General features: G+C 39.2%; 2 protein-coding genes across 2 annotated transcripts in view; one reads left to right on the top strand and one right to left on the bottom strand.

The window, feature by feature from the left end:
* The window catches only part of slc31a2 (solute carrier family 31 member 2), a 34,478-nt gene extending 32,926 nt beyond the window's left edge, over window positions 1-1,552 (bottom strand). The window contains exon 1 of the mRNA XM_034191673.1: window positions 1,151-1,552. Coding sequence (XP_034047564.1) covers window positions 1,151-1,159 — 9 coding nt within the window. The 5' untranslated portion in view covers window positions 1,160-1,552. The remainder of the gene's footprint in view (window positions 1-1,150) is intronic.
* Window positions 1,553-6,456: 4,904 nt separating this feature from the next.
* On the top strand, window positions 6,457-11,127 carry ssna1 (Sjogren syndrome nuclear autoantigen 1). The gene is made up of 3 exons (XM_034191961.1): window positions 6,457-6,605; window positions 8,399-8,598; window positions 10,898-11,127. Exons 1-3 carry the CDS (start codon window positions 6,542-6,544, stop codon window positions 10,991-10,993), a joined length of 360 nt encoding a protein of 119 aa, XP_034047852.1. The 5' UTR covers window positions 6,457-6,541; the 3' UTR covers window positions 10,994-11,127.
* The last annotated feature ends 2,574 nt before the right edge of the window (window positions 11,128-13,701 follow it).

Below are 13,701 nucleotides of genomic sequence, written 5' to 3'. Positions count from 1 at the left end.
AGTAAGGTAACAAGCATTCAAACACTGTTTGGCATTGCACAGTAAGAAATAAAGTGTTTCAAAAAATGTTTTATTTTTTTCTTAAGTAAATACGTCCACAGTCCACAGAATGCTTTCAGGTGAAAGCTGAAGTGTCAGAAGTGTTGCCAGAATCAGATGCTGTTTGATCATTTTTTGTTGGGACAAAGTTCTCCGCCATGCCAGTCTTCTACGTAGTTTTCTCAACCGCTTTTTGTGTTTATATGTAATATGAATAGCTCTATTTTCTCCAGCTTTGTGTCCTAATCTAATCAGAGAACACAGGAGGGCAAGCACAGCAGCAGCCATTTTGTTCCAAGTAAAAAAAAAAAAAAAAAAACTACCCAGAATGCAGTGCCGTGGGTCTGAAAGCTCGAGAGGACCTAGTGTGAATAGAAAGAGGACTGAGGCCCCATCTAAGCTGAACTGAACAAGAAAGAGAACCCGGTCCTCTTTGAAATTAACTTGCAATGTGAACACAAAAAGAACTCAGTTCTTTTACTTTTGGTCCACTATTTGGTCCACTTAAGAGGCCTGAGTTCAGTTCTTTTAAAAGGGACCAAGTGTGAAAACACCCTAAAAATAAATAAATAAAAATCTTCATTATTTCAAGCGTACCTTTATTGGTTCTGCAGTTAATTGTAAATAGTATCATTTGTGAATGACCCAAACAGTACTGCTGCTAATTACACTGTACTTACCATATAATACAATAACAGAATTCTATTCTATAGGAGCCAGTAGTCTATAATCAAATATAATTAAATGAAACTTCAACTCATGAAGCTTTTGATGAAGGAACTGGCTTGGAAACTCGCTAAAGTGTCTGCTGTTGCTTTTATTTTGAGACCAATCAATCAATCAATCAATGCCGTGTACTGAAAACTGGGAATATGGGAGGACCATTTTGGTGGCACAGTTAAAAACGCCCACACGTTTAAAAGGCACTGGAATTGGATAAATTCCAGGATTAAATATTTTAAAGTACAAATGATTTAAATATCTGCGGCCCGGCGTATCTTAAAATACTTGACCTTTAAGTTCCAGAAGACTTTTCATGCTGTGACAGCTCCGTGGTTAATTTTGTGTTCGAGTTTCTCCGTCGCTTCGAGTGTAAAACACAAGAACTTACAGACATCATGATGAATTTTCACCGCTGAGGAAAACGTCGTCCTTCCAGCAGTTACTCTCGGCTCAGTATTCCCATCGCAGAAGACTAGTCCGGTGTGAGGAGCTCAGGTCGTGTTGGATACGCGGTGACAGCAGACAGATTGGAGCTGTTTGACTTCAGCCAGTCAGCGGCAGAGTAGTGGGACGACAACACTGACCACCAGGTGACTAGAAACCCGAACCCAAGGGGCTGACGGGTAAGGTAGTTTTGCCTCTCTTTTCAGCGTCAATAAAACCCATCCAAGCGCTGCTAAACAACATTAGATAGGTTTTCACCCTACATAAAAGTCCCTAAAAACCTCAATATCATCATCGACATTTGAGTTCTGTACAAATTACTGAGCTAATCATAACATCGCCTGTTGGATTCAGCTTCAAAACTACGACACGCGCCACACACTGAAACTCGAGTCACGTGTCACCGCATGACCGTAAGCATGCGCCGAAACGATCGTGAGAAAATAAACAAGTAAATAAGTAAATACGTACATGAAATCTAACAAAAAATTCTATAAATATGGAAGACGTGCACAACTGAACTTTCAGTATAGAAGAAATGGAAATATTTTTTAAAGCTTTTTTCGTGCTATACTCGGCAATTTTATATACTGTATTGTTTTATGCATATTTATTGTATTGCAAAATAAATAAAATCAAGTCAGAATGATGGAATATTTGTTAAATAGCCATCAAGAATATAAATAAATAATTCAAGTCTGGTCAATTTTTTACTGATAATTTAGACTAATATATGTAATGCCAGAGGGTAAATAATAATAATAATAATAATAATAATAATAACTATACGAAACAATTTACCGGTCAGGCAATTTTCAAGTGCATTTCATAATGAAACAAATCAAAAGGCAAAAGTTTAAAAAAGATTTTAAAACATGAAACAGAATACAAGTCAAAAAGTAAAAAAAAAAAAAAAAAAAGTATACAAACCAACAAAATGTAAATCAAATCAAACTATTTTTAATTATACACAGCACAAAGCAGATGCTCAGTTTGCTTTGTTTGAGTATTCAACAGAATTTGACTTTTAAAAAAGCAAAAAACAAAAACTAACTAACAAAAAAAGAACTGGATCCCGACAGCTAATTGACGCAATGTCCAAAATCATATTCAATCAATCAATCAACTTTTTTCTTATATAGCGCCAAATCACAACAAACAGTTGCCCCAAGGCGCTCCATATTGTAAGGCAAGGCCATACAATAATTATGAAAAACCCCAACGGTCAAAACGACCCCCTATGAGCAAGCACTTGGCCACAGTGGGAAGGAAAAACTCCCTTTTAACAGGAAGAAACCTCCAGCAGAACCAGGCTCAGGGAGGGGCAGTCTTCTGCTGAGACTGGTTGGGGCTGAGGGAAAGAACCAGGAAAAAGACATGCCGAGAAGGGGGGCAGAGATCGATCACTAATGATTAAATGCAGAGTGATGCATACGGAGCAAAAAGAGAAAGAAACAGTGCATCATGGGAACCCCCCCACAGTCTACGTCTAAAGCAACATAACCAAGGGATGGTCCAGGGTCACCCGATCCAGCCCTAACTATAAGCCTTAGCGAAAAGGAAAGTTTTAAGCCTAATCTTAAAAGTAGAGAGGGTATCTGTCTCCCTGATCTGAATTGGGAGCTGGTTCCACAGGAGAGGAGCCTGAAAGCTGAAGGCTCTGCCTCCCATTCTACTCTTACAAACCCTAGGAACCACAAGTAAGCCCGCAGTCTGAGAGCGAAGCGCTCTAATGGGGTAATATGGTACTACGAGGTCCCTAAGATAAGATGGGACCTGATTATTCAAAACCTTATAAGTAAGAAGAAGAATTTTAAATTCTATTCTAGAATTAACAGGAAGCCAATGAAGAGAGGCCAACACGGGTGAGATATGCTCTCTCCTGCTAGTCCCCGTCAGTACTCTAGCTGCAGCATTCTGAACCAACTGAAGGCTTTTTAGGGAACTTTTAGGACAACCTGATAATAATGAATTACAATAGTCCAGCCTAGAGGAAATAAATGCATGAATTAGTTTTTCAGCATCACTCTGAGACAAGACCTTTCTGATTTTAGAGATATTGCGTAAATGCAAAAAGGCAGTCCTACATATTTGTTTAATATGCGCTTTGAATGACATATCCTGATCAAAAATGACTCCAAGATTTCTCACAGTATTACTAGAGATCAGGGAAATGCCATCCAGAGTAACGATCTGGTTAGACACCATGCTTCTAAGATTTGTGGGGCCAAGTACAATAACTTCAGTTTTATCTGAGTTTAAAAGCAGGAAATTAGAGGTCATCCATGTCTTTATGTCTGTAAGACAATCCTGCAGTTTAGCTAATTGGTGTGTATCCTCTGGCTTCATGGATAGATAAAGCTGGGTATCATCTGCGTAACAATGAAAATTTAAGCAATACCGTCTAATAATACTGCCTAAGGGAAGCATGTATAAAGTGAATAAAATTGGTCCTAGCACAGACCCTTGTGGAACTCCATAATTAACTTTAGTCTGTGAAGAAGATTCCCCATTTACATGAACAAACTGTAATCTATTAGACAAATATGATTCAAACCACCGCAGCGCAGTGCCCTTAATACCTATGACATGCTCTAATCTCTGTAATAAAATTTTATGGTCAACAGTATCAAAAGCAGCACTGAGGTCCAACAGAACAAGCACAGAGATAAGTCCACTGTCCGAAGCCATAAGAAGATCATTTGTAACCTTCACTAATGCTGTTTCTGTACTATGATGAATTCTAAAACCTGACTGAAACTCTTCAAATAGACCATTCCTCTGCAGGTGATCAGTTAGCTGTTTTACAACTACCCTCTCAAGAATCTTTGAGAGAAAAGGAAGGTTGGAGATTGGCCTATAATTAGCTAAGATAGCTGGGTCAAGTGATGGCTTTTTAAGTAATGGTTTAATTACTGCCACCTTAAAGGCCTGTGGTACATAACCAACTAACAAAGATAGATTGATCATATTTAAGATTGAAGCATTAAATAATGGTAGGACTTCCTTGAGCAGCCTGGCAGGAATGGGGTCTAATAAACATGTTGATGGTTTGGATGAAGTAACTTGTGTGGGCCGCTGAAGAGGAGGTACTGCTGGCCCACCACCAACAGAGGGCGCCCTGCCTGGAGTGCGGGCTCCAGGCACTAGAGGGCGCTGCCGCATCATGGGAGTAGCCTGGGTGACAGCTGTCACCCATCACCAGACACAGCTGTTCTACTCAGCACCGAGGTATATCAGGAGGACGGCGTCTCCACCTCAGTGCCGAGATATCGCCTTGAGATAGAGGTAAACTACTCTGCAGCATATTCTGTATATTTGATAATACGTGTTACACCTTTCAGGACAGCTGACTACCGAAAGCCACTTGCTTGGATAAGTACTCACCTTCCTGTTTTAACGTGACGAGAGGTGGAGGCGGCTTCTTCCCTCTCCGTGTTACTGGGTGCAGCCGCATCCACACCTGTGTGTTTGTTGCTCTCTCTTGCCAGCAGTACCGGATCCGACGAGCGGAGGCAGTGGCCACCTGGGACTTCGGGACTTGGCGGTTCCAGTATTTCCAGGGTTCGGTGGCAGAGGAGATCTGGGTGGTTCCGGTTCGACTCGGACGGACGTCTCCTACCTTCGAGCCTGCCCACACGACACCAGCAGAATTCGGCTTAATCCCAAATTGTTGATTGTTGTATTGGTTGTGCTCGTTTCACAACAGTAAAACTTGTTATTTACCTTCTCCATTGTCCGTTCATTTGCGCCCCCTGTTGTGGGTCCGTGTTCCTACACTTTCACAACATAACTAATGAAAATAACTCAGAACAATCGGAGAGAAAGAGTCTAACCAAATACCGGCATCACTGAAAGCAGCCAAAGATAACGATACATCTTTGGGATGGTTATGAGTAATTTTTTCTCTAATAGTCAAAATTTTGTTAGCAAAGAAAGTCATGAAGTCATTACTAGTTAAAGTTAATGAAATACTCAGCTCAATAGAGCTCTGACTCTTTGTCAGCCTGGCTACAGTGCTGAAAAGAAACCTGGGGTTGTTCTTATTTTCTTCAATTAGTGATGAGTAGAAAGATGTCCTAGCTTTACGGAGGGCTTTTTTTTATAGAGCAACAAACTCTTTTTCCAGGCTAAGTGAAGATCTTCTAAATTAGTGAGACGCCATTTCCTCTCCAACTTACGGGTTATCTGCTTTAAGCTACGAGTTTGTGAGTTATACCACGGAGTCAGACACTTCTGATTTAAAGCTCTCTTTTTCAGAGGAGCTACAGCATCCAAAGTTGTCTTCAATGAGGATGTAAAACTATTGACGAGATACTCTATCTCACTTACAGAGTTTAGGTAGCTACTCTGCTCTGTGTTGGTATATGACATTAGAGAACATAAAGAAGGAATCATATCCTTAAACCTAGTTACAGCGCTTTCTGAAAGACTTCTAGTGTAATGAAACTTATTCCCCACTGCTGGGTAGTCCATCAGAGTAAATGTAAATGTTATTAAAAAATGATCAGACAGAAGGGAGTTTTCAGGGAATACTGTTAAGTCTTCTATTTCCATACCATAAGTCAGAACAAGATCTAAAATATGATTAAAGTGGTGGGTGGACTCATTTACTTTTGAGCAAAGCCGATAGAGTCTAATAATAGATTAAATGCAGTGTTGAGGCTGTCATTCTCAGCATCTGTGTGGATGTTAAAATCGCCCACTATAATTATCTTATCTGAGCTAAGCACCAAGTCAGACAAAAGGTCTGAAAATTCACAGAGAAACTCACAGTAACGACCAGGTGGACGATAGATAATAACAAATAAAACTGGTTTTTGGGACTTCCAATTTGGATGGACAAGACTAAGAGACAAGCTTTCAAATGAATTAAAGCTCTGTCTGGGTTTTTGATTAATTAATAGGCTGGAATGGAAGATTGCTGCTAATCCTCCACCCCGGCCCGTGCTACGAGCATTCTTTAATTTCATGAATATTACAGCAAGAAATGTGTACTTTGTAAAAACTGGGAAGTTTGTTTGCCAAAAAAAAAACACCAGTCAACACCTGTTTTAAAAATTTAACATAAAGAATGAGCACATTATTTTAAAAATAATGGGTGTGTAATCGTCTGGGATGTTTTATTCATTTTTAGGAGCGAATGGGATTTTGATTTTTACCTTTTACACAAGAAAGCCTGCGAGACGTCGCCCATTAGCACTCACGTGGTTGAGTCTACGCAGTCGTCACTAATCACGTGATAACGGCAAAACAAACCAAGCCTCGACACAGTGCTTCGGTTATATTTTTGGTGCATGCCTCGGAGCTTTGGGTATCGTCGATTTTATAGTAGATGAAGTCCACCATGACTCAACAAGCTGCTGCTCTTCAAACCTACAATAATGAACTTGTCAAGTGTAAGTGGTGTGTTGTTGTTAACTAGCTAATCGAATCGATTACTTTGAATCGATGTTAGTGATGAATGGCGGGATTCTGGTGTTACGCAAAATTCGGTGACCCGTCAGATTGTATACCCCGATGAAGAATTTGAAGTTTTTGTTTTGTTTTTCATTATTCCTCGGAATGATTTTCAGTTCACAAATTATTCAAGACTTTTTTTTTTAAACTACCGAATAGTTTGTCACAAAGTTTGACCGTCACTACAGCGGATTGTCTTTTCGTCCAGTATGTGGCACTTGGTAGCTGGTAGTTAGGTCACAGAATCAGTGGCGTAGCCAGGATTTTGTGAGAGGGGCTGAAACCACCTGTCAGGGGTGGGCAACTTGTTCCAGAAAGGGCCAAGAGGGTGCAGGTTTTCTTTACAGTCACTGCCTCCACCAGGTGATTTCACTGATTAATATCACTTTGAGCAGATGGAATCAGTTAATCAGTGAAATCACCTGGTGGAGTCAGTGGCTGTAAAGAAAACCTGCACCCTCTTGGCCCTTTCTGGAACAAGTTGCCCACCCCTGACCTGAGTTTTAATCTGTCAAACACACACAATAACTTTGTTGGGCCCCATATGCCACATGGAGGTGTTTAGCAGTACTGCTGTTATTTGAGTTGAGGTATGTACCAGATGAGGTATTTGGGTCATGCCAGGTAAAGCAGCTCTTAGAGCAGCTGAGCTTAATGACTAGTTTTCCTGGGCAGTGTCTCAGCACAACTTGTGTGTGTCCTGGGGTGGATCAGCCCAGCTTTGAACACTGAAACAGCATTGATTGTCTTCTTTTTATGCACATAAATACTTGTCACACTTTTTTCTGTAGCTTATATATATATTAGCTGTTTTCCATAGCAATGATCGTTGTGTATGTGAACATAACCACCTCAACTGGATTCTCGGGTGTTGTCCATAATTTGTTGTAGTCAGTCAACAACAACAAATGGAGGCTTTTTAGAGAGATGGTCTTTTTCAGAGCGATATACAAAGGTGGACCCAGATTACATTGTATTTCTGTGCAAAAACTTCTGGGAATGCACAACACTGTTACACAATTTCAGAAGTATTGTTTGTATTTCCAGAATTGTACATTCACACTAATCCATTCTCAAGGTCGGCGCTACTTCACTTCGGCGATGTAGTGAAGCAACTGGCTTGGAAACTCACTGAAGTGTCTGCTGTTGCTTTTATTTTGAGACCAATCAATCAGTCAAGCTCTGCTTACAATTTGGCGGGATAGCACAGAGCTAATTTTCCTAATACTTCCGTGACTGGCCGCTCGGTTATAACATGGGCTGTCTGTACGTATGTTGTTCCTGGGGGAGCAACAATGATTTATGTATGACAACTACGCCCACTCACTCATCTTCAACCACTTACTCCAAATAAGGGTCACAAGGGGCTGGGGCCTATCCCAGCATCATAGGGTGTGAGGCAGAGTACACCCTGGGCAGGACGCCGGTCTGTTGCAGGGGCACATATACTGTAGCCAAAAACAGTCACACCCACACACACACCGACGGTCAATTTAAAGTTTTCAGTTCACCTAACCTGCATGTCCACGGGGAGAACATCCAAACTCCAAACAGAAAGGCCCCAGGTGGGAATCAATCCTGTGCCCTTCTTGCTGTGAGGCAGCAGTGCTAACCACTAAGCTACTGTGCTGCCCGTATGACAACTAAACTAGCCAAAATAGTTTTGTACTCTGATGATGTACTTCTGATGATGTCTAGCCAGCAGCGTGATTACCCTTGTTTTGTCTGACAGGTATTGAAGACCTGTGCTCGAAGCGCGAGGAGCTAAACCGTTTGATCAAGCAGGAGGAAGCAGAGAAGGAGCAGCTGGAACACGACATCCGCGTCCTGTCGGATAAGCTGAGCCGAGTCAACGAAAGCCTGACGCAACGACTCACCACCCGCGCCACCTACGACCGCACCATCGCCGAGACTGAGGCTGCATACACCAAGGTTGGTCTCTGCCATCCTCATTGCTATGGTTGGGCACGTAATTAGCTAGTTTGGCTTTTTAACACACCACATTGGAGTTGATGCCAATCTCACCTTAAAGCGCAGATTTTCAGACTTCATATGATATTTGTATACAAATCTGGTGCACGATGGACAAATCATTTGGGTGTGCCCAAAACAAACATGAATCCTGACAGTGGTTCATACTGACTTATGCATCATGTCATTCTTCTTCACTGGGTCTGTGAAGCAGGCGCATCCCGCTTAGTGGTATCAGACTCCCTGTTTACCCTCCATAATCACGCCTAAGCTGCATTTATTAAAGAACAACAAGACAGACAGCACAGCCTGTACTCTTCTTATTAGCATGACACAACCTTTACGTTAAACTAAGGGTTTGGTTGTAGATTGCATCGTCTGCCTCGCTGTCCATGTGAAACTATCTTCTATGGTTCAAGCATCTCTATGTAAATTAGATGCTAAGACGCAACACTAACTATGGACACAAAGATGCTGAGATATATAAGATGCTATATAAATATACACTAGGGTGTTACCTATGGGGATCCACGGGCTCTAGATTGAGTAGTGTTTATAAAATAGGTAGCTGACAAGGGTGGTAATTGTGCAAAGTTTCTATAATGAGTTAGAGTGGTGTGTAAATCCAGAATGCTTTTAGAGCCTTAGACCTCAATTTTTATAAGAAAAATTCGGCCCTTTTTTCCTGTTAATTATATAAAAAAAATTGTTAATTTGCTGTCTTAATGTATTTATAAATTGTTTAGGTTGTCATTATCACACACAATTATTATTATTATTATCATTGTTATTATTATTATTTTATTTTAACTTCTATTTTGTCATATAGATGATTTGCCTCCCCCTGCTGGAATGGTGTGTTAGTCTAGTAGATTGGCAACGTTAACTAATAGCCGTAGTTTCTCCAAAAATATTAGTCTTATTAACGTTCCATTTTCGCAGTGTTCATCCTTGAGCCAAATACATAAGCAAAGCAATCCGCAAATGTCAGCTTTCCACGGTTTGTCCGTGATCAAAGTTGTACGCACAGACACACAGAGAGCTTTGTCTTTTCTGCATTCTGCCGCAAGCAGCTACTTTGATTTTTAGACATGCACAGAGACGGTGGCAGAAGACATCAAAGACAGTTCACTTTTCACTCATGGTACCAGCAACATGACATTTAACTAAACTGACTAAGACAATTGAACTACAAATACACAAATCAGTAGCACAAATGCTGTTAATCTAACATGAACCACAGTAACAGCATTTCAAACCTCATACTCCCATGGTCCATAGGAGCACAACATCCATTGTTAAACTTGTTAACTAAAATGGCAAATTTCTCAAGAAATATTTATCCCATCAACTTCCTGTTTTTGCAGCGTTCAGCCTTGACCCAAAATAGATAGGCTCCCTGGTTCATCTGTGATCAAAGCCATACACACACGTGCACACATGCAGAGGCCACTTGGCTATAATATAAAGTTTTGTTTTTTGACCTTTCACCAAGCTACTCCAAAATCTAATCACCTTCAGATATACAATGAAAAAACAAACGTACATCTATATTCCCACCAAGTTTGAAGGAATTCCGTCCAGCTGTTTGTGAGTTATCTTGTCTACAAACACACACATACCAGTGAAAACAATGCCACTATCGTTGCTTCGCTGGTGCCCAGGGTAAGAACACAGTTCATTGCCTGGTGGAAATTTGATCTTGTTGCTAAGAATTAAAATTAGGAAAATTGATCTCACCTGGACAATTCTGAAATGAACCTACATTTGTGTCCCAAGTTTGGTGAAAATTGAGTAACAAATCAAAATTTTGGCCCGAACCCCAGTAATGGCCAATTTAACCTGGTGGAGTTTGTGTAAATCATAGTGAAAAGTGAAGTAACTTTGACCTTTGTGAAAACAAGCTCCTTTTAGGGCAGTTTCATTGTCAACCTCAAATCAGGAAAAGTCATTATTCCAGGATGCTGTACCACAGTCGACTCAGGACAGTCTGGGGCATCTCGTCATAATTCTGGGTGAGCTCTGCTTACAATTTGGCGGGATAGCACAGAGCTAATTTTCCTGTGCTTAGCTTGAAAATTGGACAAGTTATAATGACGTGAAGTCAAGGCAGCCGTTAGTCCAACAGAGCTCCTGAAAATTTTCAAGATAACCCTAACCACTTGGGTGGGGGGACCCTGCAAAAGATGCTTTAGTGACTCCATAACAAGTGACTCGATCAAGAGTTCGGTATTTATTTTTTTACGTTTTCCCCTGACAGATCCTGGAGAGTTCACATTCTCTACTGAGCGTCCTGAAACAGGAGGCAGAAAACCTCAGCAGAGCCACTGAGCTGAGACGGAACCACAAAACTTAACATGGAGTTGGAACTACAGATTCACTCATTTTCGATTATAATCCACTTTGGACGTTTTGCAATACTGTTCGTATATTTATTTTTAATGTATGCAGTTTTTATGTAAAATGTATTGAAATAAATATCTTATGTCACTTGGCTTTTTGTTATTACCAGCAGCAGATAAGTATTATTATATGGGCCCTTCAAAAATACTCAACATGTACATAATTTGTTTCAAACCTTTTATGTGAATTTTTGTTTTTAGCAAGCTGGAAAACTAAAATAAAATAAAAATTTGCATTGATCTTTAAATCACTGGTGCAAACTGTTTACATTTGTTCAAGTCTTCTGTTTATTTCATTTGTACAAGTATGATGACATCACGGTTTAAAGTTTCCCAGATCACTGACAGTAACTTTACAGGCTGTATGAGGGGAAAAATAAAATAAACCAAACATTATTTTTCTATATATATATATATATATATATATATATATATATATTTTTTTTTTTAAACCACAGTGCGACAAACACCAACTGCAGATGGGTGATGAAAATGCTGACCCCTATCAGCCACATCCATCACTACAGGTACACTTCAAAGCACCGCTCGATTCATACCATAAACTGGGTTTCTTCTAAGGCATGTATGGAAAATATAACTACCTTTTGTTGGATATATGACAAAACAATTTAACAGTTTGTGAGATTTTAATGAAAATGTAAACTCTGGTTTTACAAGTTATGAAAATTGAACATTCAAATTTTATAACAACTTTTCTTGTTTTTGTAAAGAATATCTAATATATGGAGCTGCTTTATAATTTAAAGACTGAAGTAATTGCTACAAAACAAAATTGGTCATTTCAATCTGAAAACCAAATATTGTATATTTAATGAGGAAAAATTTTAAGACATTTAAAATTGATGAGATTTAAGTGGACTGCTTTTTTTTTTTTTTGGTAGCATTGTAAAAGCCACACAATATTTTAATCAAAGTGTAGCTTATTCCTTTTTTCCCCTCACAAAATTTAGAAATTTGTTCAAGAAAACTGCAGTTTAAGTTACCCTGATTAGTGGAACATATCTCTAGAAATGTTGAAACAAAATGTGTAGTGTGACATTAACAATAATACCAATGTCACAAAACCAACTGATGAAGAAAAAGTATTTAAGAATTTAAATACTTTATTTAATAACCTCCAACAATGTTATATTCTACTTAAATTCCAGAAACATCAAATTGCTTTGAGATAAACGGGAAGAAGGAAAAAGATAACTCAGTTTATCATTTAACGAATACAATTTGAGATATGTAGATTTATTGGATGGAAATTCTGTCAAAAATTGAACTGAGATCATCTGGTAAGGAGTATTTGTTTTTAAAGTGTAAACTAATGACAGGACACATCTCCATTTTCTTACATATGGAAAGAATTGGGTTTCCGTTACAATATTGTTTCCACACCATCGTTATCCAAGAAACGGCAACCGGCGTTCTTGTTGGAGTTCAATACTGTAGATTATGTAGTCCACCGTGAGCCTGAGACTCCCACAAAGTTACCAGAGCAGGTGTAGGATTGATCCACAGGTTGAAGAGTCTCAGCCTGATTTGTGTGTTTTACAGAAAAACAAAAACGATACCAATTTTTGCAAATTTTTCATGATACAAAGTAAAACATTTCACAGGATCGATCGAAAGCAGTTCAGATATCACAGACTGAATTTGCAAAGTGTAATGGAACGCTGCCATGAGGTCTGAGGATCGTTTACACTTTAGTTTGATGTGTTGCTGTTGAGTTTTTCAGCGTAACTTCTGAACATGTTTGACAGACTTGACAACTCAATTTTTGTCTAATTTGATCTACTTTGACATTGTAGTGGTCACATTAACACAGTGTCCTTCACAGGGAAAACATTTTATTAATGCAGATGTACTCGGAGGGCAAAATATCGCTTTCAAACTACAACTTTATCAGCTCCAGTGGCCAATAGAGTTTTCGGGGGGGTTTGTCATAGTATAACAGCAATATATGACCCGTGTGAAGAAACTGTTGCTGAGGTCACATGACCGCCATCATGAGATACTCAATGAGGCTGTAAAAAAAAAATAAAAATAAAAAAATGAACAGCATTCATAGTCAGTGGATTTATCACGGTACAAAGAATTACACCCCCCACAAAAATTCCCAGTCTGTACAAATCTTTTGTACCACTTTGTAATAAGTGTTGTCAACAACATTCCTCAGAGTTATGGATTTTGGGTGAAGGAGAGGATTACATTTTGACCAGGATAATTACAAAAAACATACTTGTATAATAATGAAACAGCGCCCCCTCAAAGGCACTTGATTACAGTTCAGTGCTCAAACTGTATTATCTGGCCTCTCCGAGTGCTCTTTTGTAATCTCAGCCACTTGGTCTCTTCTAAACTATCTGACGCTACATCAGAAATTTTGTGCCATACTTTTCACACAATAGAGCAAAACTGGAATAATGTTTGTACAATATTTGTTCTTTTAGGTGCATGTTCCCTCTACCCCCCGTTCCTTCTAAGGAGGTGCAAAAATGAAGATTAAACATCGACAGTGCAAAAAAATAAAATTACATAAAAAATTAAATTCATCTGATAAAGACAATATTTTACCTCCTAACAACAAAATACAACATCTTGAAGACTGAACAAATTTTATCTGACTGGAGAAAATGCAGCAGAATTAATTAAA

The sequence above is a fragment of the Thalassophryne amazonica genome, chromosome 17 (assembly GCF_902500255.1).
Source record: "Thalassophryne amazonica chromosome 17, fThaAma1.1, whole genome shotgun sequence".
NCBI lineage: Eukaryota > Metazoa > Chordata > Actinopteri > Batrachoidiformes > Batrachoididae > Thalassophryne > Thalassophryne amazonica.
This window is presented reverse-complemented; position numbering and strand designations above follow the sequence as displayed.